The sequence below is a fragment of the Manduca sexta genome, chromosome 9, assembly GCF_014839805.1.
Source record: "Manduca sexta isolate Smith_Timp_Sample1 chromosome 9, JHU_Msex_v1.0, whole genome shotgun sequence".
Lineage (NCBI taxonomy): Eukaryota > Metazoa > Arthropoda > Insecta > Lepidoptera > Sphingidae > Manduca > Manduca sexta.
Window position 1 is genome coordinate 5193046 of NC_051123.1, and position 26106 is coordinate 5219151.

General features: G+C 36.7%; 1 protein-coding gene across 9 annotated transcripts in view; it reads right to left on the minus strand.

Annotated features, from left to right (window-relative positions):
- Window positions 1-26106, minus strand: part of LOC115443301 (unconventional myosin-XVIIIa) — a 257977-nt gene that overhangs the window by 99610 nt on the left and 132261 nt on the right. For all 9 annotated transcript variants that reach the window (XR_005112106.1, XR_005112107.1, XM_037436648.1 and 6 more), the window contains 17 exons: window positions 25460-25642; window positions 24903-25082; window positions 24211-24335; window positions 23772-23909; window positions 23174-23317; window positions 22080-22309; window positions 21572-21719; window positions 20874-20984; window positions 19934-20063; window positions 19527-19623; window positions 18889-19012; window positions 18316-18463; window positions 17820-17920; window positions 17470-17594; window positions 16307-16482; window positions 14670-14755; window positions 14118-14253 (listed from right to left, as the gene is read on the minus strand). Coding sequence is in view for 7 of the 9 variants with exons in the window: in XM_037436648.1 (XP_037292545.1) it covers window positions 14118-14253; window positions 14670-14755; window positions 16307-16482; window positions 17470-17594; window positions 17820-17920; window positions 18316-18463; window positions 18889-19012; window positions 19527-19623; window positions 19934-20063; window positions 20874-20984; window positions 21572-21719; window positions 22080-22309; window positions 23174-23317; window positions 23772-23909; window positions 24211-24335; window positions 24903-25082; window positions 25460-25642 (2382 nt within the window). In the remaining 2 variants the exon portion in view is untranslated. The remainder of the gene's footprint in view (window positions 1-14117; window positions 14254-14669; window positions 14756-16306; window positions 16483-17469; window positions 17595-17819; window positions 17921-18315; window positions 18464-18888; window positions 19013-19526; window positions 19624-19933; window positions 20064-20873; window positions 20985-21571; window positions 21720-22079; window positions 22310-23173; window positions 23318-23771; window positions 23910-24210; window positions 24336-24902; window positions 25083-25459; window positions 25643-26106) is intronic.

Here is a 26106-nt window from a genome sequence, read left to right on the forward strand (position 1 = left end):
TAATCACAAATAAAAGCTCAGTCGCACGAAAATAAAATAATTCGGTATTTTTTTAGAAAAATAAGTAAATCCAAAATGTTGTGTAGGTACCAATAGTGTGTAATATCATACCACATGTGACATATAAAAACAAAACCATACTTCCTAGTGTAGCACTCATCGGCCAACGCGCGCGCGCTTTGACGCGACACATTCAACATGAATCGCACTCCGATGAACGCGAGGATGACCAACATGTCGCACGAACACTTCACAGTCACACCTCACTAATCTGTCACTTTAAGGACAGCACGCACGTCACTGAACTGTCAAAACTGAGTCAATCATAGACAGACGTCAAATTATTTACGTCTTTGTTTACATCTGCATTCGACGTTTAAATTCAAAAATATCCTGATGGCCCAATTAAGGCTGCATAAAATTCGTCCTTAGCTTAGTTCTTAAAAACTTTTGACCTTAAATGTTAAACTAATATGAGACTTAGGTAGTAGGTATTACGGAAGCGGTCCGCTTGAGAGCGAAAGTGCGGGCGCAGCGCGTGCGTTTCGATAGCAGACTGGCCGCGCGGCGCTCGCCAGGGCCTGAGCCGCTCACGTAACGCGATTACCTAGACTCCGGGGTTAGTTATCGTAGCGTAACCTCTCGTAACAGCTGTTCGGGTTCGATGTTCGAAAGTAATTTACCACCAACAAATGACGTTTGATTTCATAATGCTGCGATAAGAATTGCGAATTAATTACTTATAGAAACTAGACGCTAGTAAAGATCAAGTTGAGCAGGTTTGTGTGGATTGAGAAAAGTGAACATGTCACTTTGAATAGATGTAGTCAACGGATATCGTCAAGAAATTTATCAGTCTCTATAAAATGACAACTACGCAACGGCTAATACAAATCAATATCAGCAATTAACACTACGACAAGTCTGTAATGTAAACTTTACAGTAGAGACGGTTAAAGAGAAAAATAAGATACTTTTATGCAAAAAAAATATTATTATTAGACAAAAAATCATACTACACATAAATATATAATGAATTAAGGTGGTGACTCATCCAATCCAATCAGCAATAGTTAACGTATCGTCATTTTGAAGGCTTTGAGAATTCTGTTTTGATAGGGTAGCGCAGCCCTTGATAATGAGATGTAAATTCGACGAAAAATAATATAATCAGGTTCTTAATAAACATCAGTACTAGTTTTTATTATTAACCAACGCTTCATAATTCTAATTTTGTATTACAAGTTACGTGACATTTGGATATTTCAATAATAATTTATTTTAAATCTGTTTGTTAATAAATCGAAAATGCCTCGTCGTAATACTTTTTTGTTCTAGCACCACAAAGTGACTTCACTGCACCTGATGGTAAGCGCGATGCCGACCAGATAGAATATCGAATTGCAGCAGATGGTTATCTCATGCCATTCGACACAATCATGCCGGCGTACTAAGATGCTTCTTCAAGCTACGGCGGAGGAACCCATGATTATAAGAAGTTGGGAACACGCGCTAATTCAAACAATATTTCTTTATTTTTCTGTGACGATGACATTTATATTAATACCTTATTCATCTTAAGGCGGAAATAAGTTCAACGTACAGCGAGTGTATTGATTGACCTTTCCTCTAGCAATGATTTATTCTTTTACTAAGTTTTTCTTGCGGTTCCGACAGCCTTTCTCACTAAAAATGTCCCTAAAAACTGCAGCTGTTTATAACGCCCCCAAGAGACACCAACACCATCTATTTAAGTTCATAGCGCCCAGTTTGTGATACCAGCGTCATATATTTAAGAAATCAGACTATAAAATTCCATTATTTCCCTATATGTTAATCCAAAACATGGTGTTCAACAAATTTCATCCAAATCCGTTCAGCTGTTTCTTAGTTTAGTTCTATCCTATCCCAAACCAAAACCAACCCAAATGTTAGTCAGATAAGATTTGTAACTTCTCACACATAGCCTGAGTAATTTTACTTTATGGTCACACGGGGCTAATAAGGATGAAACTGGCGCCGTGATTCTCATTATAAATGTGTGTATGTACGAGTATGTACCCTATGGATTTTTAGAATAGTCCTGAGAATTGTCCTGTGAAGTTTGGTAGTGTTTGTACGAAGCCGGGGCTGGTTGCTAGTCTTTGAATAAGCGATCATTATATTTCTTTTGTTACCTACAATATTACAAAAATAATTTAAAACTAATATGCGCTTATTCACGCACTATAATTTTTTGTGCATGTCTCTATTTGAGAACATAATTTTGTTAAATTGTTCGTTTTTGTATGCAAACCGTGTGCGCCTTTTATTGTAACGATTTTTAGCTTAAACTACTATGAACGTTATTACAATGTATTATGTCAATGGACGTTACGTCAGCATTCCTAAATAAATAAATCATCTCGCTGGCCACGATTGCATCCATTGTATAAATATCAGTGGCGAAGTGTCTGTATAAAACCCGATTCACTTCCCTTTCGTAATTTATGTATTAATCATTAGGGCGATTTGCAAACCGCATTTATGCATATTACTGCCGTGCTAAGTGCAAAAGCAGTATGTCAGGGAAACCATATTTCGAGATAATCGAAGTTTTGTAAATATAGTTTTATAGTTTTGTATGTAAAACTGAGATAGAGAAACAGTTTTAAGATTTTTTTAACAAGTTCTAAACAAGATACCGTTATTTTAGTTCATTTGATGGGTGTTTCTTTAAACTATCTGACGACATAAAAATTAAGATTTTGTTTTTTTATTGAGATACTGCTTTTCAGCTTAGCATGGCAGATTAGTACATATGTATTATCAGGTTACCTTTAGGAAAACTTCATTCTTCGCCACTAATAAATATAATTAAACGTGTTACAATAAGATTGACTTTATAATTCGTCTGTCATCACACGACGCGTTTATAATATGCGTTGATTAAATTAATCGCTGAACATAATTAATCTTTAAAGACAGCGGACAACGGATTTGGTGAAAGCGCCCTTTGTGATGCCTTGATAGGTTAATATCAAAAGGGGTTTAAAAATGCGCGTTCTATACGCTGTATTCATAATAGGTTCATTGACCAAGAAATTAAAACATATTCGTAAGAACTGGACACGGGTTAGGACATTGTCATTTTGATATCTTTCGTATAAATATTATATAGATATTACGTTTTACTATATTTGGCGACAGGCTCGCACACTCTTACGTCGTCGGAAGAATCAAACTCAGCTAAATATGTATGTATTAGTAGCGTTTCTACCTACGTTTTAGAGGTAAAAGGCGTGTATACGTAAATATAAACTACATTACTCTAATTTATTACCGCGTTTTATTGTTCTTTCGTTATATAATTTTCATTGTTTAGTGACGCTGGACTGCGACCGGCACTTACGCATAGCATCGGTCAAGCACTGTTGCGTAACGCCTGGACACTCACAATGAGATCTATAAAGTCAAATTCTTAGTCCGTGTCATAAAAAAAATACACGATTATGAAATAACTAAATTATTCACTAATAGGAAACTACATTACTCCTGAGTACTATAAACTTATTATGCCAGGAATATATGAAGCAAAACTTTTGTACCGGAAAAAAATTTTCACGCGGATGGAGCAGCAGGCAAAATGTAAACCTAAATCATAAATAATACGCATTATGTGTCCTACAAAATTATGTACCGTGACAACGCAAATTAGTTTTTAAAAACATTAATTATTGTAGTTAGGTTCTGTAATAAGCTTTTTTATAACCTTATTATTGATCAATAAAATATTTCTATGGTCGTCCAAATGACAAATTCGGATACGTATTTTAGTTATTATTTAAACTAATTCAGTTTTAAAAATAGGAAATTCCGCAAATCTGCTGTCAATGTTTCTATTAAAATATATATCTGCCAATGTCTGTTTAAAATATGGTGAATTTATAATGAAAACACTAAGTTTAGATAGGTATTTACTTATAATTAAACACAGTTTATGTCTTCTAAAAATGATGATTATATCGGTTAAGTAACTAAATAATGAACAAGATAATGTTTTTCATTTGGATTTTAAGTGACCGTTACAAAAACCACAACAAAAAAATGTAGATACGGTTATCATAAAAGATTTTTTAAATAACATAAATGTAATTAACATTCATCCTGTTAATGTTACAATAACACTGTTCCACTGTTTATATTTAAACATTTACGTGAAACATACAAAATATTAACATATATGTACATTTATTCGGAAATCATTACTGTTTTTTTTACTGGCAAAACTACACCTGATGGTAAGCGGAGTGGATTCCAGATTATGTCCACTGACGAGAGATGACTACGCGCGCTAATCGACACAATTATACAGGTCTTGAGACTTGAGACTTTCCCGCCCTCACACCCACCACTACAACTCCTGTAAGCCAGGATCAGCAGTGGCACGCATTTTATGACACCGAGCAGTGAAGCTCGGCGAGCCTCAGGGAAAACTAATATGTCATTATAATTATACTGGTTTGTTTGATCCGAATATACATAAGCTGATGCCGGAACGCGACGCCTACGCGGGTTTTAACACAATGTATACACCCCCTGATGCAATTGACAACATTTCAAAATGTACACGTGCCTAAAACAATAATACCTGAGTTCGATTATGAATTTTTAATACTTAATTTCAAAGAAAAAAAATAATAACCGAAATATGCTTGATGACGTCACACATACGGTTGAATGAAATAGTTCCTTGGTCTACCTTACTATTTATTTTTAAAAACTAAGACACCGTTATTTGTCATTGTCAATATTACAATAGATACGTCACAACTGTCACTTTCAAAGAGAGAGAGAGAGAAACAAAAAAAACAGTTTACTGCAAAGCAAAGGTCATTGCGTCTTGAGCCGTATATGTGACGTCATTTGGTGCTTACGTCATTTTAGAATAAAACAAAATTCAAAGTGAAAATCATGAATGAAAATATCTGAGTTTTGAAAGAAGAAAAAATGTTGAAAAAATGAAATTTTGTCAATTCTTGTACGCTCGGTCTCCACACCAAATTTCCTTATCCTTACCTAACACTTCCTTCCCAATTATCCTATCCCAACTTTCCTCCAGGCCCCTACAGTTGTTAAGTCGGATGATTCCCATATTCCATTCGCAGGTTTCCCTGTAGTTATCTGAGGGGTCCGACACAAAGACGTCGACGTACGAAGATTGCTATATTCAACAAAAATAACAACACAAGAATCCCTTCCTCATAGTTTATTTTGTCTCTCGGGCGCCTCTTTCGCGGAACTATGCGACGTAACCGCGACGTAACAGTTTCGTCACAGATGCAGCGGACTAGTGCTAGTAGATAGACAAAAACCGTAACACTTTCACCCGACGAGTGCATGCGTACTTAATTTCAGTCAACGTAATGTCTGTTGATCTACTTTTTTATCCTATATGGGTCTAGTATAGCTGGTCGTACGGTAGAAGTATTCGCCGGATAGCGATCACAGTACATTGAAGTAAAACTCATAATGGCCTTAATGAGTGTGTCGCGTTCTGGAATCAGCCTGTGTATATCCGGTTCAGACAGCTTAATTGTGTCGACTGGTCAAGGAAAATCTTTTCTCATCAGTAACACTCTATTTTGACCTTGCTTACTAATCCTTATGTGCAGTGGGGGTCACTTTGCCGTGCTTCTAAAAAAAGGTACGTGTAGTCAACCCAATACACTTCATCACGTATATTTTTGAATGAATTTGTGTTTTACGGTCGATCTGTCTAAGCTCTAAAATCACTTCTCTTGTGATCTGGGGAAAGGAATTTCTTGTAAATAGCCGCAATAATTCAACACAAATATAGACGATAACTAACTTATAAGTGAATGTATTTTAGCATACATTTTACAATGAGGTGTTAAATTGCAAAGCTAAGGAGATTTAAAAAAATGCAAATTCAAAAGCTAACTTTCTTTTGACACTAAATATTACATCATAACATATAAAATCTAATAAATAAACTTCAGTGAAAGTCTCAAATCAAATAACTGAAAATCAATGAGTTAAAATTCTCACACGTCTCATGATGCACTTGTACTGAAATCATTAGTATCAAATATATCATCAAAGATTCGTTACCATCCATTGTGAAGCCCACCTTGATTGCGAATCAATGAATTTGAATATTTATTAAACAGGATGATTTGCACGTTTTATATCTATGCAACCAAAACAAACATAAACACAATGCAAAAAACGTATTCTATGTCTCTTACTAGCAGTAGATAGCGAAAATTTAAGAAATGTTTACATGATATTTTTATTTTTAATATTTATTTCTCCTAGATATTTTTTTTTACATGAGTTTAATGTCCAATATTAATTTCTTGATCCAAGCCTACCGTAGAGCAGATCAGACGTGATTTTTTAGAACACTGCGCTAATAAATGAAACCATATATTTGTTGCCTTGGAAGCAATTCTTTACCATAAGTGATTCAAACCATAGATGTAAAATAAAAATGTATAAGTTTCTAACAAAATAAAAAAAATACAATTTTATTTTTACATGCCCTAAAGCCACTACTACACGAAGAGAATTTGTCGGGGCCGAAGCGTCATATTCTTAGTCAGAAATACTTACTGACTAAAAATACACACCATACTCACACTACACTATAAAAAATGGAAAACTAAAACCGGGGTATTTGGTGAAGCTAATTATTATTTATGAATGATTTTTGGCATAATGTTAGCAGAGATAAAGACGAACATGTGTTATCATTTAGAAACGAAATCTAAAATTGTATTGTATTGTCCATGTGTATTTAAAAAATAATCTTTTCGTTGGATATTTGCATGTAATTGATGAAGTTATTTCGGAGGCCAAGACCCACTTTGGGTCACTATGCAAGCGAAGATAGTTTTTTTTTATCTTAAAAAGTTTTTGTATGTATTTGGCGAAGTTGCCACAAAGTCATGCGCCTTGCATAACCGTAGAGAAGAAGGAAATTCAGATAAATAAAGAATGATTAAGTTCATATCTTTAACCAAACTTTCAGGCAAAGTTACACACACAAGTTTTTGAATGTAATATATTTGAATAATGTTAACCCGACTATATTTTGAAATGAATAAAATAACTATTATTACTATATCGCTGTGTATAAAAACAACTTTAGTAATTTTTTAATTACATTAAATTTAATTCGTTAAATATAGTTCCAAAAATTCGTTATGCGTTACGCACTTAATTTTATCGCTCATTATATTAAATTAATAAAATAATTAAGGTTACTAAAAATACAAATGTGTAATTAACATTTGAAAATATTTACATAAGATTTTTAAATGTTACTAGAAACTCGAAAGTTCGTTAAGATATTTCCATGTTTACCAGAAACAAAGTAATCGCTAAACGTATTTGGCCAAATTTATCACACACATAGACCATGTTCCGGATTAACATATAGCCTAGTTTTTATACCGGAAAAGTACTGTGAGAGATATTTATTCCGATAGTGGCATTTTCCTACCGTTTTCAATAAAGGAACTCAATAATCTCCAATCCGATCCCGAGAAACTTATCAGAATTAGCCTTTTGTAAACATGTCAAAAAAATCTTTGTTCTGATTGGTTCATTTTCGCGATGAATTAAAAAAAACGGTTGAAATCGTTATTGAAAACGACGGTTATATGCGCAGACATACAAGTAACATTTTTTTTTATTAACAAATACCTTAATTGCTTAGATACCTTCTCATAATTTTTTTCATAGACTATATTTGATTCACTATCGTTTTTTACACATAAGGTAACAACACGCTGCAGTTTGATAGAACATGATAAAAACACTATTTCTGATTTCGCTGCTGAAACCGCGTGGGTCACGAACGCAGTTTTCGGATTCAATCTATTTGAACAGACATGTATAAAAAAAGTATAGCAAAAATTTACAACTTTCTATAAGGTTTTACGTAAAAGCTTTTTGTTATCATAGAACGTTCTAGTAAACATTTCACGTAAGTTACTTAAAATACTAAGTCTACAGAGACGTAGTATTTAAAAGTAACTTACGTGAAATTTTTGTGTGTTATTTTGATTTAATATAGAAACGACACGCCTACACTAACTGTCAGAATTTAAAAAGTGAAGTTCTGGAAATCACACAGAAATAAAAAACATTTCTGTCGATAAAATAGGGACTACAATTTTACATATCTAGATTTTTATTACTTATCGATGATAATGATAGCAAACGACTTTGCCTAATGTATATTATGTTGATGTTAAAAAAAATATTTCTCATAGTCATCACAGATGCGATATGTACTACAATAACCTTTCACATCCGCTACCGTAATACTGATTCGTAACATTACTGTTAGCTCACAAGAACATCTCAACGACTCTATCAAAATAGAAAGGTGTTGCACAAAATAATAATAACATTGCGTATTATAGATTGTCGATATTATGCCGACTGAGAACGAAGCTAACTTACATTAGCGTGCAAAGGTGACATATTTTTTCATACTTGTGTTCAGGCCGCAATCTACAGAATAATTAGTGTACCCCGAGACTCACCGAGCTTCATTGCTTGGTGTTAAAAAAATTTGCACCACTGCCGATCCTAGTTTACAGCCTAGTTGGTTGTGGAATGGTCTGCTGAGACGAATGTACTCAAGGTTCAAAACTTAAGGTAGACCCTTGGGTTTTGAGCATGAGCAACTTTTCTAAAATTATGTGTGTATTCTTTGTGAATTATTACTTGGTTTAACGGTGAAAGAAAACATTGTGAGGAAACTTGGATACCCGACAAGTTCTCTATAGGAATTTTGAGGGTGTGTGAATTCTACCAATCCGCACTAGGCCAGCATGGTGGACTAAGACCTAATCCTTCTCGATAGATGAGGCTCGTGCCGACCAGTGGGACAGTATATAATACAGGGCTGATATTATATATATTACATGATACTCTTAATTATTTCATTTATTTATTTGGGAAACATACAATATCTTTGTTCTTATAGGCTACTTTTTTTACAAGACATATATCAATAAAGTTTCGGCCCAACTTATCCCGGGCAAAAAGTCTAAAATACCTAAATATTACAATTATAACGTAATAATATTTTGTATTGCAACACGCACTTAAATATTCCCAACAATTTCAGTAGGTGTAAAGCACTCTAAAGCCAAGTGCTCGGTGATGTAAGTGGCTAAGGGCCATCCGAGACGTGGCACTTAGAGCCAACCCTCCCAAGTTGAGCAAATCGTTATATAACACTTACATCACGTATAGTAACACAACGAATCGTTAAAATACAATGACTCCGAGATGAGTAAAATGCCTTTCTGTTGTTTTCTTTTACAAAATTACCATCATTTGTAGTAATAGTGTTACTTTTATGTTTTGAAGGTAGTTTGAAGAGTTATACGTGGCGACTATTTTAATTTCAAAGGTAGTGTCAAAGTTCATGACGATACGAACTGCCTACTATACCTTGGACACGTCAGTTAGTAGATATATATTATCTTGTACACATTTAAACAGGGTGAAGGAAAACATCACGAGGAATCCAACATATCTGAGACTTCTTCATAAGAATTTCGAGGGTATGTAAAGTCTATCCGAGCAAGGCCAACGTGTTGGATTAAAACCTAACACTCTCAATAGTAGAAGAGGCCCATGCTCAGCAGTAGGTAGTATATAATACAGTACTGATAATATTACATATTCAAATCTACATTAGAAATTAAAAAAAAAAATAGCAAAATCTTTTACTCCACCAGGGAACGAACCCAAGACCTTACCGATTCCGTGGCACAAGTAAGCCACTAGAAAATTAAAGACGACCAAATCCATCAATCATCATCAACTCGTTACAAAAAATAATACGCGTAGAGACATATCTTACTAAAATATTAAACTTAAAAGGTCGCAAGTGGTTATATAATCCGAGTTCGCGTATTGAGGACACGGTGCCACTTTCGGATGACACTGAATGAACGCAGTTTGCGAAAGAAGGTCGAACTGCATCCCAAATTATGTAATTGAACGGATGACCACAAACATTATTATTGTTCGGGTTCAAGAACTCGAAAAAAAAATCGTAAACAATATATACCTATAAATCTATGATTACTCTTAAGTTTTGGATTTTTATGAGCGTTGAATGTGTAATCAATATTTTGTAAATATTGTCTGACAAAACTGTTTTCTAAAATATCAACATTTAGTGGAATACTAACTTGGTAATTAAAATTTTTGGATGGTGTTTCAAATCTTTATGGGCGGTCGTATTGCTTACCATAAGGCGAATGGCAAGCTCGTCTCTTCATTCAAAGCAATAAAAAAAACGCTCTAAAGGTAAGGAGTTACTAAAATTCAATGCTTGGTATAGAAACTATCTCATCAAGCCCGCTAATGCAACGCGTACAGCACGAACTAAGAGCCTAGATTAACAGTGACGGCTTGCGTGTCCATGACACCGAGCATTGAACCTCGAAAAGACAAAGGCGGAGTTGCCTTTGATAATGAAAACTATTTAAATAGTACGATAAAAACATGGAACAAAGATGAGAATAAAAATGATATATTCATATTATACAAAATATAAATTAAATTGATAACTTCCCTTCACCTTCCGTAGCAAATGGAAATACTTTTTTAATATTTGAAATCGACATCAGATGCTTTGAGTACCATCTTCTAATAATTTGTGTTATTATCTAATATCGACATCAAAGCGACGATAGCCAAGTTGGGAGTGGAACGGGCTACCGAGACGAATGTCTGCAGGTTCAAAATCCAAGGGCACGTACTTCTGACTTTTCTAAATTTTTGTGGGTAGACTTAGTGAATTATTACTTGCTTTAATGGTGAAAGAAAACGTCGTGACGAAACCTCTATACCTGAGAAATTCTCCATGAATTTTGAGGGTATGTGAAATCTGCCAACCCATACTAGGCCAGCGTGGTGGACTAAGGCCTGATGCCTCTCTATAGTAGAGAAAGCCCGTACTCACCAGTAGGACAGTAAATAACACGGGACTGATATTATTATATTATTATCGACATCAAAGTGCATTAACTTCACATAATACAAAGCATGAAAGAATCAAAATAAAAAAGGAGGTCACTCAACCGGCACAAAACATCAAAATCGGAACGCACAAGTAACATTATATAACAAACATTACAGCCGCGTTGCGTAAACACGTGGATTTATGTACGGTTGTAATTACGAAATTACAAAAAAGCTATTTGCCGAGTGAAAGGCCACGCCGGTTCAAACTATCAGTAAATAAACAAAAATTGCAAATACAAGCTTTATATGGCTTCGAATTAAACGCGGGGTAAATCGATTTTCGTTAATAATTATATAATCAATGAACTGAAAGATATAAAGTTTTAATCGATGTAGCACATAAAACGGTGCAAGTGATAATCGTTGAAGAACAGAAATCGAAATCGATCGTAACGTACAAAAATGGCGAATCGATGATTGAAATGTAAAAAATCGACGAAATAAATAATCGAATTGCATTCGAATTTCGTTGGCGAAAATTTTACTTTTACATAATTAGAATGCACGTTGGATCGGTGAATGGCGAGCTAGTCATAGCGAATACTTCGAGTAAGGGAAATTATTGCAACATTGTAACAGACACGATGGTAGTTACTGCAAATCGGAAGGGAAATTGCGGTTTTATCGAACATTAATCCTATCCTGCAGTGTATTATTAAACGAGTAATACATACACTTATTTCCTACAAGAAATTGTACACTGTCTACATAATTCTATGAAAATTAGACTTGCTCTTATACAATGTTGCTGATTTTGAATTCACCGTCTCCTGTAATGCCAATAACGAAAGTCTTTTGTTTTATATACAGAAGAAGTTTTAATTCAATCTTTTGTTTCCTATAGACATCTAAATTCAGAGAGGCGAGATCACAATTACTTCAAATATTAACAATATGTAACATAGTACCACTCACCACATTGTATGACGCAATCAGAACGTTGATGCATCATGTACACCTACATATTAATTTAATTTTGTATTTATATAACACTCAAAGATTTGAAGTGTACTCCGATAATAGTGTTTTTATTAACAATCTATATAGTATATATGATGAATGAATTTAGCAGACAGCTTTTTGTTTATTTATTTTTTGGATAAATATAAAAAATATAATATATAATTCTTGTAAGTGTGTATGCCTCTGAAATCCGCCTAAACGGTTGGATCGATTTCGATCAAAGTTTTTGTACTTGGGTTCAAGGATTATATCTTTCTTTTTAGGACAGGACGTCTGCCAGTGCCAGTAGTTTCAAATAAATCTGGATTTAAATTAATTTTGATCAGTTCCTAAATACATTCAAATGATTCGTGAATATTAGTTTCGTGTCTGGGTATTGTGGGAGCAAAAATCGCAGGCCCTTATTTTTAAAACATATTTTGTTAAAAATGACTGTTGCCAAAATAAAAAAAAAATATTAAAACACTTATGTGGCAAAAAATAACTAAAAAAATAACATCTTTTGTACTAGGATTGTTGTAATAAAACTGTTAAAAACTAATGTTTTTAACAGTTTTATTGTTAAATGTTATTGCTAGTATCAACCTTAATAGGTTGATACTAGCAATAACATTTTTGAAATGAGCATCAATGAAAAAATTAAAAAAAAAAATTACAACCTTTGTACTAGGATTGTTATGGCGTGCGATGTAATACAACTGTTACCAACATGACAGTCTAACCTAGTAATTTAATTTGCAAAGGCAGCATGAAATTTTGGTCTACTAACTGTCCAAACTAAAGCGACCGCATTATAAGTCAAAAGTTATCGTTGCATAATCGACTTTCACTCGACAACACGGCATGTTTGCTATGAATTCAGTGTTATAATAACTAGTGCAATTGCTGTTATATCATCTGTTAGTTAATGGATTTGTTTTTGTTACGAACACAAAATAACTTTTGTGCACTTTGTTACGAACACGGCAAAATAGCCTCTATGCACCTGATAATAAGCAGAATGGGTTTCACATGGGGTCGACTGACAAGAGATGGTTATCCCATACCAGTTGATTGTTTCTCACTTATGTCTTAATGGTAATATTTTATCATAATGAAAACATAAAATTTTGATATAAAACTATTTTGCGGATTTTATTGCGTTTTTTGTATTATTTTTTTTCCGACGTTCGACTTTCAAATTTCGGAAACCAAAGGCAATCAATTAAAATCTTACCCAATTGAAAAAAAAAATACGTTCTAAAGTTGATTATCAAAGGTGTGATGATAAATTAAAGTTAAATAAGGGTGTTGAAATTTGTAATTACATGTCATGTTGAAAGTTTTTCATAATTTTTGGAAAGGCAAAAATGTTTACTTACCTCATATATTATGCAAATATTAAAGGTACACAATTTGCATAACATTGAAATTTTATGCACGGCTAAATATAAAAGTTCATAAGGTTTAGTTTTGATAAAATAACTGTACTGACTAAGGTAACTTAACCGAGGTTAACTGTCAATAACACGCCAAACTAATACAGCTATAAAAGCCATCACCTAACAATATAATTATTTATACTTCATAAATTATTATACAGGGTCATTTTGACATCGCGTTGCAAAATAAAACCACATACTTATCTACTTAGAAATAACACTTTACAATAAGTTACTTGAGCCGTAGATGAAAAATAAAAAAGTGTAAGTTTCCAACAAAATAAATATTAATAAAAAGTAATTTTAATTTTACGCGTCCTAAAGCCACTACTACTATTCTAAGTAAATTCGTTGCAGCGGCAACATCATACCTTTAGTCAGAAATAAATCCACGCACACGCAATAATCGTATTAAACTACAAAATTATCAAAAAATCAGAAAACTAAAACCATGATTTTGGTGAAAATATTCGTTATTAATGAACGATTTTTGGCACAATGTCAGCAAAGGTGAAGACGAGTATATGGTTCCATTTAGTAACGCAATGTCAAAATGATCCTGTATAATACAAAAAACCGCCAATTTTATTACTCAGCAAAATACATGACCAAATATACGCTCGTTTAACTCACCAAATAAATAAATAGACTTAATCTACCACTTACTTGTGTGAGCCCCAGCCTGTAGCTGGACACGTCCAAGTCGAGGGTGAGGAGCATGTCGTCGACGATCTGCCGGTCTGACAGCGTGGTCTGTGGTGCCGACTCATTCTCGCTCTCTGATGTTGCTAACAACCGGTACCTGGTGAATAATGTGGTGTGTTATGTTGGTTAGTGGAATTTAGCAATAATTTTAATGTTTTTTGTATTAGATCCGGCTCGAAGGACCATTTTTATTTTCTATTTTTATCGTTGTTTTATTCTTAGTATTGTTTTAAATGTGAAGTATGTTTCTTGCTGTGTCATTTTCTGACCTGGCAACGAATTGACATTATTTTTTTTTAGGTACTTCCAACGAAGGATACACAACATAATATAATAAAAACAATGGTGTAGCATTTGTACATTTAACAGAGTTAATTGTGAAAATATAATAATTTTTTATATACTTTACATTCCGAAAAGATATTTTATCGCTGTGGAACCTTCCTTTCGATCCAAGCGGGCGGAACTGCAAGCTAATATTATTAAACAAATTTAAGTATAACATTTAGTTACCTTCTAGCGAATTCATTGAGCGGCATGTGTTCCGGGAAGCCTTGCTTGTACAGCCTAGCCGCATCCAACAGTTGAAATCCGCGGAACTGGTGATAAAAAACTTGATTTAATATTTTGAGTTTGTAAATTGTTTTCTTAGTTTTGTTATATTCTTCTTAAACTAAGAAAATTTATTATAATTCCTTAAAGGACGCATTTGCAACCTCAACAGTACATAATTTTTTTACCTCTATAGAATAGCAACTAAAGGTACAGAATAATAATTATTAACGCTTATAAACAGCTAAACCATAAAGAAATGTAAAAAATGCATAGTTAAATACATTTACAGCTCTTTCAGCCAAGGCATTATAGTTTATCGTATTCTTACTAAACGATTTTGAACACCACTTTTACTTCATTAGAAAATGTCAAGGAAAGGTGTATAAATAACCTGTTTAAACATAAAAATGACTTATGATCTATTGTTGTGGTGTATGAAACTCACTCACCAAACAATAATATTAGCTGTTTATTGATTGTGAAAACTAAACTTTAGAAAGCTGACCTCATTAAGCTGGTGTAAATCTTTAAAATAAATAAAAATATATACCTAGTACCTACTACATACACAATGTCCCATTAAAAATTTCGGAATGATCAAAAGCACATTAGTTAGTAATTTAACGCTTATTTCTTTGCCTTTAAGGCCGACGTGGCGTCCAATATTTAAATTGGAACGTTTAATCTAGCCGACTCATTTAATGGTTTATCGATGCCAATGTCCGTTAAATATTTTACACGATCGATTGAGGAAATCGACCTTTCTCAGTTTTCTTGCTAATCTAAATCTCGCTTTAGACCAACTCGGCTTGAGTACAGCAAGTAAAATACAAATTAAGAAAATAAAAAAAGTAAAATACAAATCGACAAATGTAAGTCTCAGAGTGAAATCGATCCCGAACCGGTCGCAGAGACTAAAAATGCTCTGAAGGCGTCTAGTACCTACCACTTGTAGTGCCTTAAGTTCTTAAACTTTGGACGGCCCACACTGCAAATCTGCCGTTTCATCGCAGTCATTGGTTTATCGCCGAGTCCATAAACGATCCCGATTGCTTTTGTCAATAGATAGCGAAAATAGACCAATCAGAATAGATTTTTGGGACGTGCTTGCATTTTTTTTTATTTCTTTGAAGAACGAGACGAGCTTGCCGTTCGCCTGATGTCTAGCGATACAACCACCCATTAATAGTAGAAGACCATCAAACACCTTGAATTACAAAGTGTTGTTTGGTATTCCACTGCGCTCGCCATCCTGAGACGTACGATATTAAGTCTCATTATATTCAGTAGTACTGGCTATAATGTCCTTCAAACCGGAACACAACAGTGATTACACACTGCTGCTTGGCGGTAGAAATAGACATTGCGGTGGTGCCTACCCAGGCGGACTCTCACATATGAGAGGCTTACCACCAGTAATGCAAATTACTTATTTCAATTGGTTTGATCTGGAGAACGGATCGATGGTCAAATTTGGTAAGTTTTTTGAAACGGTTTTTTTTTTGGTGAGATAATCGACACTGTTCAGTCCGTGGGTAAAGAGGAGGGTGAGGGGTATGTTGGGCTCCCGGGTCTAATGACGTTGGCAATGGTACCTGTGAGCGCAGCAGCGGTATGTTGACGTCGTCGTTGGCGTCGGCGGGCTGGTTGGCGAGCAGGCAGCACACGAACTGCACGCCGCCCGCGCCGCAGCGCCGCAGCGTGTCCACCACGCCGTCCGCCACGAACTTCGCCTGCAGCGCCGTCGAGCGACGCTTCATGCCCGCGGTGCCTAAGGGGAATATAGCGCTTGTACGAGACTGTCTAGTTTGAGGTAAAATTAATGTGTATAGGGGAATTAAAGGACTATATGTAAGGAAAGTATTCATAGAAATCTTTGGCAAACTTTTACAATAGTTATCGGTAAGTGATTCACTGACTCGCTTGTCTACTCTTTGTTGTTATAAGTACAATCGGGGAATAAGCTTATGTCTATTTTGGTCCTTCGAACTGGATGCCATACAGTTTAATTTAACAAACGAAGGTACGGTAACGGTGTACCTTGTTTATAGAAAAGGTTTTAGAATTTAAATAAACGTAAGCATTACTATTTAAACTTGTAATAATTTGATTTAAGTCATTTATCTATAGCTTGTAAGGTTATAGGTTGTAAGGCTTGTATTACCCACTTTTCTCGATACGTTATTTTAAATAATAACGAGGTTATAAACAAAATTCGATTAATACCTACAAAATATTCTCTGACAATTGTAAAGTAGAGATATTACAGCCTTCAAACCCACCACTACAACTCATGTGAGCCAGGATCAGCAGTGGCACGCATTTTATGACACCGAGCAGTGAAGCTCGGCGAGTGTCAGGGAACATAAGTCTGTCTTTATCCCGCAAGGAAATTAATCAAATAGAAATATAGGGAGGAGCTTTAATTATTATTGTATAGTAGTGTATTGACTGCCTCGGTGGCGTAGTTGTATTGCATGTCCGGTACAATAGCGCTCTGAGGTCCTGGGTTCGAATCCCGGGTCGGGCAAAGTGATATTTGGGTTTTTCTGCTCAGTATCAGCCCGGAGTCTCGAATTTGTGCCCGATATGGCGATAGGCTCGCCCCCTATCACATCATGGGACGGAACATACTTGGCGAAAAATGGGTGCCCTAGTTGCGCCTCTGCATACCCCTTCGGGGATAAAATGCGTGATGCTATGTATGTATGTATGTATGTATGTATGTATGTATGTATGTATGTATGTAGTGCATTACCGGTGGTGAGTGTGCGGCGGATGGAGGAGGCGCGGCGCAGCGTGCTGTGGTCGTGCGGCGCGCCCGCCCACGCGCTGGCGCCGCTCGCGCCGCGGCACCACGACCACATGCGCGACAGCTCCTCGCTGCACACATTATTACTCCATTATACATTTCGTTAACCACTGACTGGGTTTTCAATAATAAGATACTATTTATGAACAAAAAAAAAACACATTTTTTTTTTATATTGATTAAAGCTTGTGTTAAAATCGTCTGATAATTAAATAATTCCAAAATTATTTTTACTGGCTGTATTATCTGAATTACAAATCTATTAAACATAAACGGAAAAAAACTACATTTCATACTTTTGACTCTCCTGTAGCAGTGTCAGAGCTTTTTTCGTCACTGGATTCTCTCGACTTGCTTTGACCCAACCGGTAACGTCATACAGAACTGGGTTGGTTCCCTGAAACAAATAATAACTAAAAATACAAGCTTTTAACACAATATAATTAACAGTGATTAAGCAATCAAACCAGACTGAAATAGCATAATTTTGAATAGTTATTTTGTTATATTATTACACTTAAATATATTAACGTAAATAATACACTTAATCTTCAAGAATAATTTAGTAAATTTTTCGAAATAAAATTATTTTTCGGATATTATCGCAGTTTTTATACTATAACTTTTTCCCGATATTTCGAAGACTTTACAGCCTTCATGATCAGGGGGCGGACTGGGATGTTAGTCATCCGAAAAATAAAAATAAAAATATCTGCCTACATTCTACAATTATAAAAATAAAAAAAATATATAATAGTAAATAATTTTTTTTCTTAAAAATACTGTATATACCTGCAAATGCTGTAAGACGAACTGTCTGGCGTGCGGCGCCTTCTTGATGAGGTACTGCGTCTGGTTCGGCGCGCCGTAGTGCGTCATCACTCGCTCCAGGAACGTGTCGTCCGACGAGCCGGGGTACATCGACTCTTCGTCTAGTAGCCTGTTGGGGAAATACGATTGTTAAAGAGTCTTTTGTTGAATATAAATCGTGTTTAGTATGATGTATATAGTCGTTAAAAAAATTGTTAAGTGTAGGAGTGGAAGAAAAATGTGTCATAAATTGAACCGTATTTTGTGTATCATAAGGGCTAGCAAGAGACATGTACAACGAAGTAGCAAAATATAGATTATTGTCTCAAATATTATAATTATGATAACTCTTAATACTTCTATCCAAGACCCCAACATCTGTACAATGCAAGTGCACTCCCTGCTCATGAAAAAAAATTATCAACTTCGGATGCGACTTTTACTTTTTATAATCTATTTTTAATACTAGAAAAATTACATATCAATCAATGATGCTAAGATATTTTTCATCATATTCTTCAAATCCAGGTCTATTACAAGTCCAACTCCACTGACCACAACAGTCCACGTCGGTCGCACTCCCTGAGGTCTGCCTGCGAGCTCCGCACGATGCTGTTCTGCGGCGACTTGTCTAGCAACTCCACCATCGGACCGGGGTTCACGGTCTCTGACAGCCAGTCTGTGAGGAATTGTAATTTATGAGATATGTGGAATCTTCTATTGATATAATAAGAAGTAGGACTAAAAGTTATACATATAGTTCCAACTTTGTAGTCCACAATAAAAAGAAATGTTTCGATATCAGAAAAATATAAAATGTGTCAATTTTTCGATTTGAATCAGCACATCTGATATTTCAAAAAAATAATGAACGGATAAAGAGTGAGAAGAAAGTATTATTATTAGTTTATTCTTGTTTAATATTATTATATTTATATTGTTTGACCACTGCTTTAGTGGCGTAATTCTATATGGTACAAGTGTAGTGCTGAGTTTTCTGATCCGATCCTCGGGCCGGGCAAAGTAAATTTGGGTTTTCTACTCAATATACACCCCATACATTGAAGTTGGTGCACTAGTTGTATCTCTGCTTACACCTTCGGGGATAAAAGCCGTCAACATGTGAGTTATATTATTCAGTGTGGAGTTGAGAGTATTTCATTATACAGTATAATAGTGAGATGCGTGGGTACCTTCTTCTGCGCCGATGTCGAGTGTGATGCCCTCCTGCGCGTACCGGTCGCGCGGCGCCACCAGCAGCGCCCCGTGGAACACCGCCTGCAGACGCTCCTGCACAACACAAATACACAATCACATGCATAAAAAAAATGTTATACACCTGATTATACATATTTTGTTTTAGATAAGGGAAAGTTGCCACAAAAAAAAATGGTTCAGTCACGATATATATCAACCTGAATCAACATGACTCGTATTTTATCTCTCACCCGACGTTTCAGATATTACAGCGTTCATGGTCACGGGGCGGACTCAGGTATTGTCAAAATTACAGTATCCTACCTACATTTTACAATTACACACAAAAACCATAATGTTCGCATATGATCATGAACCATTTGCAAGTGTAATGTGTCCGTACCTGTAAGTAGTTGGAGAGCAGTTTGGAGAGCGGCGCGCCGCTCTGCTGTCCGGCGCACATGGGGTTGTCGGCGCCGGGCGCGTCCAGCAACAATATCGACGCAGACGTCCGCGACGACGACGACACGCTCCTGGGAGGGATCAATTTAGGATTAAAGTTACATTAATTGAGAAGCAGGCCTCTTATATACGAGAGTATTTGGGTAAGTACTATCGCTATATTATCTATAAGTCGCCATTCGCCAAGGCAGGCCTCTTATATGCGACAGTGTTTGAGTAAGTACTATCGCTATACTATCTATAAGTCGCCATTCGCCAAGGACTATTTGAATATGGAATTGAACAATTGACTTTTTTTATAAGTGAACGACAAAGTGACCCCACTCTATCTGATGGTAAGTGGAGTGTGGTCCAATAGAACGCCAATTGATGAGAGATGATAGCCCCTCAGCATTAGATACAAATATGCCGGCCTATTGGAACCGCACACAGGCTAATCCCGGAAGGCGACACACTTACGTGGGCCATTATGGCGGGTTTTAACAACTTGTGTACGATGGTCGCTATCCGGCCAGATATAAACCTACCATTAGCAAATTTAATGTCTCAATTAAAACAGAATGACGAGCGTTATACATTGTGTAATTCAAGGTTCCGATGGTGTTTGAATTGAACTTTGAATGAACAGTAACAACTGTTTATGAGCAGTCGTGTTACAATCAGAGTAGTTTGCTCTCATCATTCAGTTGTGTACAGCACTCAGCTAAAATATTGCACATCGATTTTCAGAAAAACATAATCGGCTAATTTCGGCTGCGCAGAGCGCTATCTCTGTCGCACACTATATGACGTTTATCATTATTTTTTTTATTTGTTAGTCGTAGTACATACGAGCGCGGAAGAGTTCCGCTAGATTCTATAAGTACGTTAAATATCAGTACCTGTTAACTAATGCCGCGATCATGTTGAACGTCTCATTGTAGAGGCCGGTTACGAATGCGTCCAACGCTTCTGTGCCGGACATTTCTTTCTCGTTCGATGGAGATGGAGTTCTGAAAAAAATTACAAGTAAGTCCAAACCGTACTTAAGTTTAAACATTCTATCTATAAAAATATACAGTGTTATTACAAAAAATACTTTAGACACAGTTTTAATATGTGTTTAGCTAAATAGTGCCTAATTCTAAACACCATGTATAAACTCTTGTTGTTAGACTGTTTTATAATGTAGGGAGTTATCCCTACATTACAAATCAGTGTTTATCTAAAAGCCAGTTAAACTAAAAAAAAAAATGTTATAGCAACACTGCAATATTATTGACAGACAGCTGTCAAATTACCATTACCACCTACTGCCAGCTTGAAAAGCCAAGTTTTAAGATTAAACATGCGTCAAAACACCATCGGCTTGTGTTTAAATATAAACTATGTTTAAACCTTGTCTAACTCTAACCAATTCTTAAACATTAATTTGTAATAGATTTTTAGTGACATATCCATCGCGTATTTAACTTTTTTGTAAAAACATTGATACGAGTTTTCACGCAAATTGTAAAACTAAAGATTAGTTTTTACTACCAACCGCTTCTCTAAATTGAAATTAGGTTGGGCAAAGCAAATGCAACTGTATGTGAATTACCTGAGGTTGGCATTGGGTTGCGGCGAGGTGGGTACAGTCGCGAACACTGCCCGCGCGAGGTCGTCCGCGCCGACGGCGAGCAGGCGCGCCGCGCGCTGTCCGCAGCCCGCGCTCGCGAATTGGTACTTTATCACCGAGCCCGTGGTCGCTGGAAGGTAATGATATTGCACTTGTGCACTATATCTCTTGCATACCTGGCGGATCTCCGTAGAGATTGGCTGCGGCCGAAATTCAAATTCAAAATTCAATGTTACTATTAATAAGTCGTCATCAACACCTACATTAATATTACTGCTGCTTAGTTCCCCTAAAGATTTCCAGACGGGCCTGTTAATAGTGACCTGCTTCCAACGTGTTCCCGCAATCTTTATCTTTCATCCGATGTCTTAACAAGTAATTAATGCCATTCAATCTTTAGATTATTCATTTATATAAAACTGCACACATTTTTGTATACTGCTGTCAACAAGAAAAAGGTCTAATGACTATTTTATTACAACCAACCAACCTTTCACAGCGCCAGCCCATCCTAAATGGCAGATAGCAGCCATGACCTTCCACACGGCCATCTGCTCCTGCTCATTCACATTCAGCAGCTGCAGCGCTTCCTTCAGCGCCGAGAACTCGCTCGGCGCGTCCGCTTTCTCGCTCGGGCTGATGAAAGGGTTCGGAGCGTTCACCGGCGCTTGGTCCAGGAGTAGCTCGCGGCGGAGACGACCGTCGCATCCGTGGTATAGGCTAAAAAAAAGAATTTTTATAGGGATTAATAAGAGCGTAGCTAGCTTAAGGGGGAAGAAGGGAGGCGGGGCAAAATCTAAAATTTGATTCAGGGGAGACGAAGCGAAAATTGAACAGTGGATAATCCTAATTATTTGACATAAGTACATACAAAAACATGTACTTGTGTTGGATATACCTGCCTACGCAATTGGGGAAGAAGACCAATACCTTTAGATTTTAGAATGTGACTAGAAAAAACGGCACGAAAGTCCGTCTCGTTTCATTGTGATTGGTCGAAAGGCTAACATGTGATTCACGCCCTAATTTTTCAACCAATACCAATCAACGACACGGACATTCGTGGGATTATGTCGTGTGCGTGAATGTATTTCTGACTGTAAGTGTCATGTTGCCGCTGCGACAAATTCACTTACAGAAGTAGTAGTGGTATTTGAGCGCGGAAAATAAAAAAATATTTTTATATCTAGGGTTGGAGCACCTTATTGTAAAGTAATATTTTCAAGAAGATAAGTATATGGTATCGCTTGGGTGTATGGATTGAGTGCCTCGTCGGAGCAGGGAAATAAAGCCAAAACACTGAGTCCCAAAAATAATTAATTTTTCATATACTGAACATTGCATTAGGTATTGAAAATAGTATAGGTTCAAGCGTACGAGCCGCGCCCGCGCGCTTTCACCCCGGGAGAGAGTTACTACCTACTAGGGCACTGCGGGAGCGCGGATCTATTGGCGCGGGCGCAACCCGTATGCTTTCGAGCGGGGCGCGAGGGTTGATGGCACGTGATGGCGCCGTGTATCATGGCGGCGCGTTACAGTGGTTTCATTTAATAACTTAATGTCAAAATGATCCTTTATACTTACGTATGCAAAGCTCTCAGTAGCGTGTGTCCAGGTCTCAAGTCGGGCAGTAGCGTCTGCACCGAAGCGGACACCAGCGCGCCGCCGCCGTCGAAGTCCAACGACGCGAGCGACACGAACCGGGTCGCGTACGGGTTCGATCCCGTGCTGGGGACAACAACAAAACATTGTAACATATAGGAGTTAAGGATAAGGTACAAAGTAATGTAATTTGTTTAGGATTTTTAATGATACAATACGCAAAATATTTGTCGTCTATTTTTTTATTGTACTTATAATTGGCCTTTTTTAGGTGTATCCTTTACTATGAATTGTAGCTGTAAGTTTTCAAATTATAATTAAAAATTGTTTTCAGAAGGCTAGTGACTAAATTGACCTTAGGGGCTTACACCGACGAGTCCCGTACCAAAATTAGACTCTGTGGAACCAGCCTGTACACTTCTGATCATGCATACAAAATCTTTAATTTACATTATTTTTGTTCTAAAAATATATATATTCTTCAGTTCCAACATAACTTCATCATTACAATCATTTTGTTTCTTATCATAACTTCACCAACTAAAATATAATTTCTCACTAATCAAAAAAACATACACACCGACAAGATCCAAACAGGTTGAGTACGTCGAAGGCGGCGTCGAGTCGTTCGGGCGTGAGCTTCGAGCCCTGCGCAGGGTACGCGCTGGCTAAATACCACACGCAGTGACGCATCGCAGATGTTTTGCCCGAGCCGGATCTGAAATTTTATCATTTGTATTTACTTATCACTTCCTTTTTGGTTCTACTTTAGTCCGATGACATTCGATTAGCCAAGCAGCATTGTTAGCCACTAGACTAGCCGAATTTAATTGAATATAATTTGCAGCGCGTCGCTCAAATTCTGCATTCGCAATCCAGGATAGTTTATCGCCATCTTGCGTGATTGCTATGCGATAAATCACTACAGTTGTATCAATACCACGTAGGTCTTCTTGTTGTTCCATTGATGTTGACAAGATGGCGGTGAGTATACTAATTGTACCGCTACGAAGTCTTACCTGCCCAGGAACACGATCGCGCGGTCCCGCCTCGAGGCGAGCATGCAGCGGTGCGCGGACTGCGCTGCGGCGAACACGTGCGGCGGCATGTCATCAGCGCGACATCCGCGGAACATCGCCGCCACCTGCAACATTACCATCGAATACGCACTGTGAACAGTAGGTATTGATGAAATATCCATCAAATATCTTGGTCATATTGATGGTTGAAATTTCAAATGTCATAAGGTTATTCTGTCGCTAGTACGTTCTATATACCATTGAATTGGAAATTTTATTGTGCATCTATCTGTATGTTTAAAATTGTGATATCTCTCAAAATGAGGGAGCTACAGACCAAACATGGTTTTGTAGTAAATTACAACTTTCGAGTTTTTTGGGTCAAGTTCCTCATTCAAACTTTGAAACTTTATTTTACATTACATTATATTCATGAATTTAAAAATTATTAGTATTTATCTTGATAGGAAAACAAATGACGAAGTACAGAAATTCAAAAAGAATATTTTTGGCTCCCCTATAAAGTTAACATTTACATCGACATGTTTAAGCACAGTGTACACTAATTTGTTTACGTAACAATCCCATCTTGAACAAGAAAAAGACGAATTTTAAGAACCTTCCTGTAAGACGAATTTTAAGAACCTTCTTGTAAACTTACCGCAACTGCACACTATACAATACCTACTAACCTTTTCAGTATAAACAGGCGAGGTGCGTTTCGGCGGTCCCAATACCAAGAGTGCGTGGCCGGCGCGGGCGTGCGGCAGCCCGGCGGCGTATCGCGAGCGGAGCACGTTCAGAGCGCCGCACTCGTTCAAACAGCGCAGGGAGGCAATATCTTCGCAGCGTTCCAGTTGCGGCGGGTTGGCCTGTGGACATATTTCTCTACTTTAATATATCTGAATGACGAGACGAGGGAAACGAAGGTCCGTTGACAAACGATTATCCATTAACAGTAGCAACACTGTCCTGAACTTTGAATAAGAACCTCATAGTATTCCCTTGCGTCACCTTGAGGCATGGGATGTGGAGTCTTATAATACCTAGTACCTAATTACAATAGTTACAATGTCTCTCGAACCAGAATAAAACAGTATTTGCAAACTGCTGCCTGCCGGCAGATATACTTCATTTCGGCAGTACTTGGTATGTAACCAGCTTGACTCATGAATACGAGGAACACACTAACAGTTTTCCGTTACCAATCCAAATAAACTAACAGATTATTACAATATAATGAACCCACCTTTTCCAAGTCATCCTCATCAACGGTGAGCACTTCGCCGGTCTGCAGGACTCGAACCTTGGCCCTGCCGGCGTCCGCGTCTCCCTCCCGCACCACGGCGGTGAACCCACCGCGATGCGCGAGCCACATGTGGCCGGCCTGCAGCCATTCCTTCTCGCACGCGAGCTGCTCTTCGGATTTGGCCTGTAAAGACATATAGGAGGATAAATAACTACTGAATGCACCCTAAATTCTTATATTATCAATGCGAGAGTAACTCTTTTCGTCTTCTATATTCCTTCGTTCAGTGGGCCGTTAGTTATCCTTTCATGGCTATATTGCAGAATCAATTTGCAAGAAATTGGTATGAAATAAACTTGAACACAATTTTAGACCAAACCGAGAGCAAATTCTATGCAGAAGAAGCCAGGAGCCAAATCTGGTAAAGTATAATTTCCATTAATTTATATTTTTTTAGATGCATCCACTATCATTAGATGGTCTTAATCGATGGTCAGCTCTTCACCAAAATAAACTAGTTACATAAACGGCCTAATAAATCACAAAGGCATTGCGAAAACGCAAATAAACCAAGTCATTTATCTTCAGAGTAATACGATCATAAACATAGTTCACGATAAACATACGTACGAGTGAGTACAAACGAA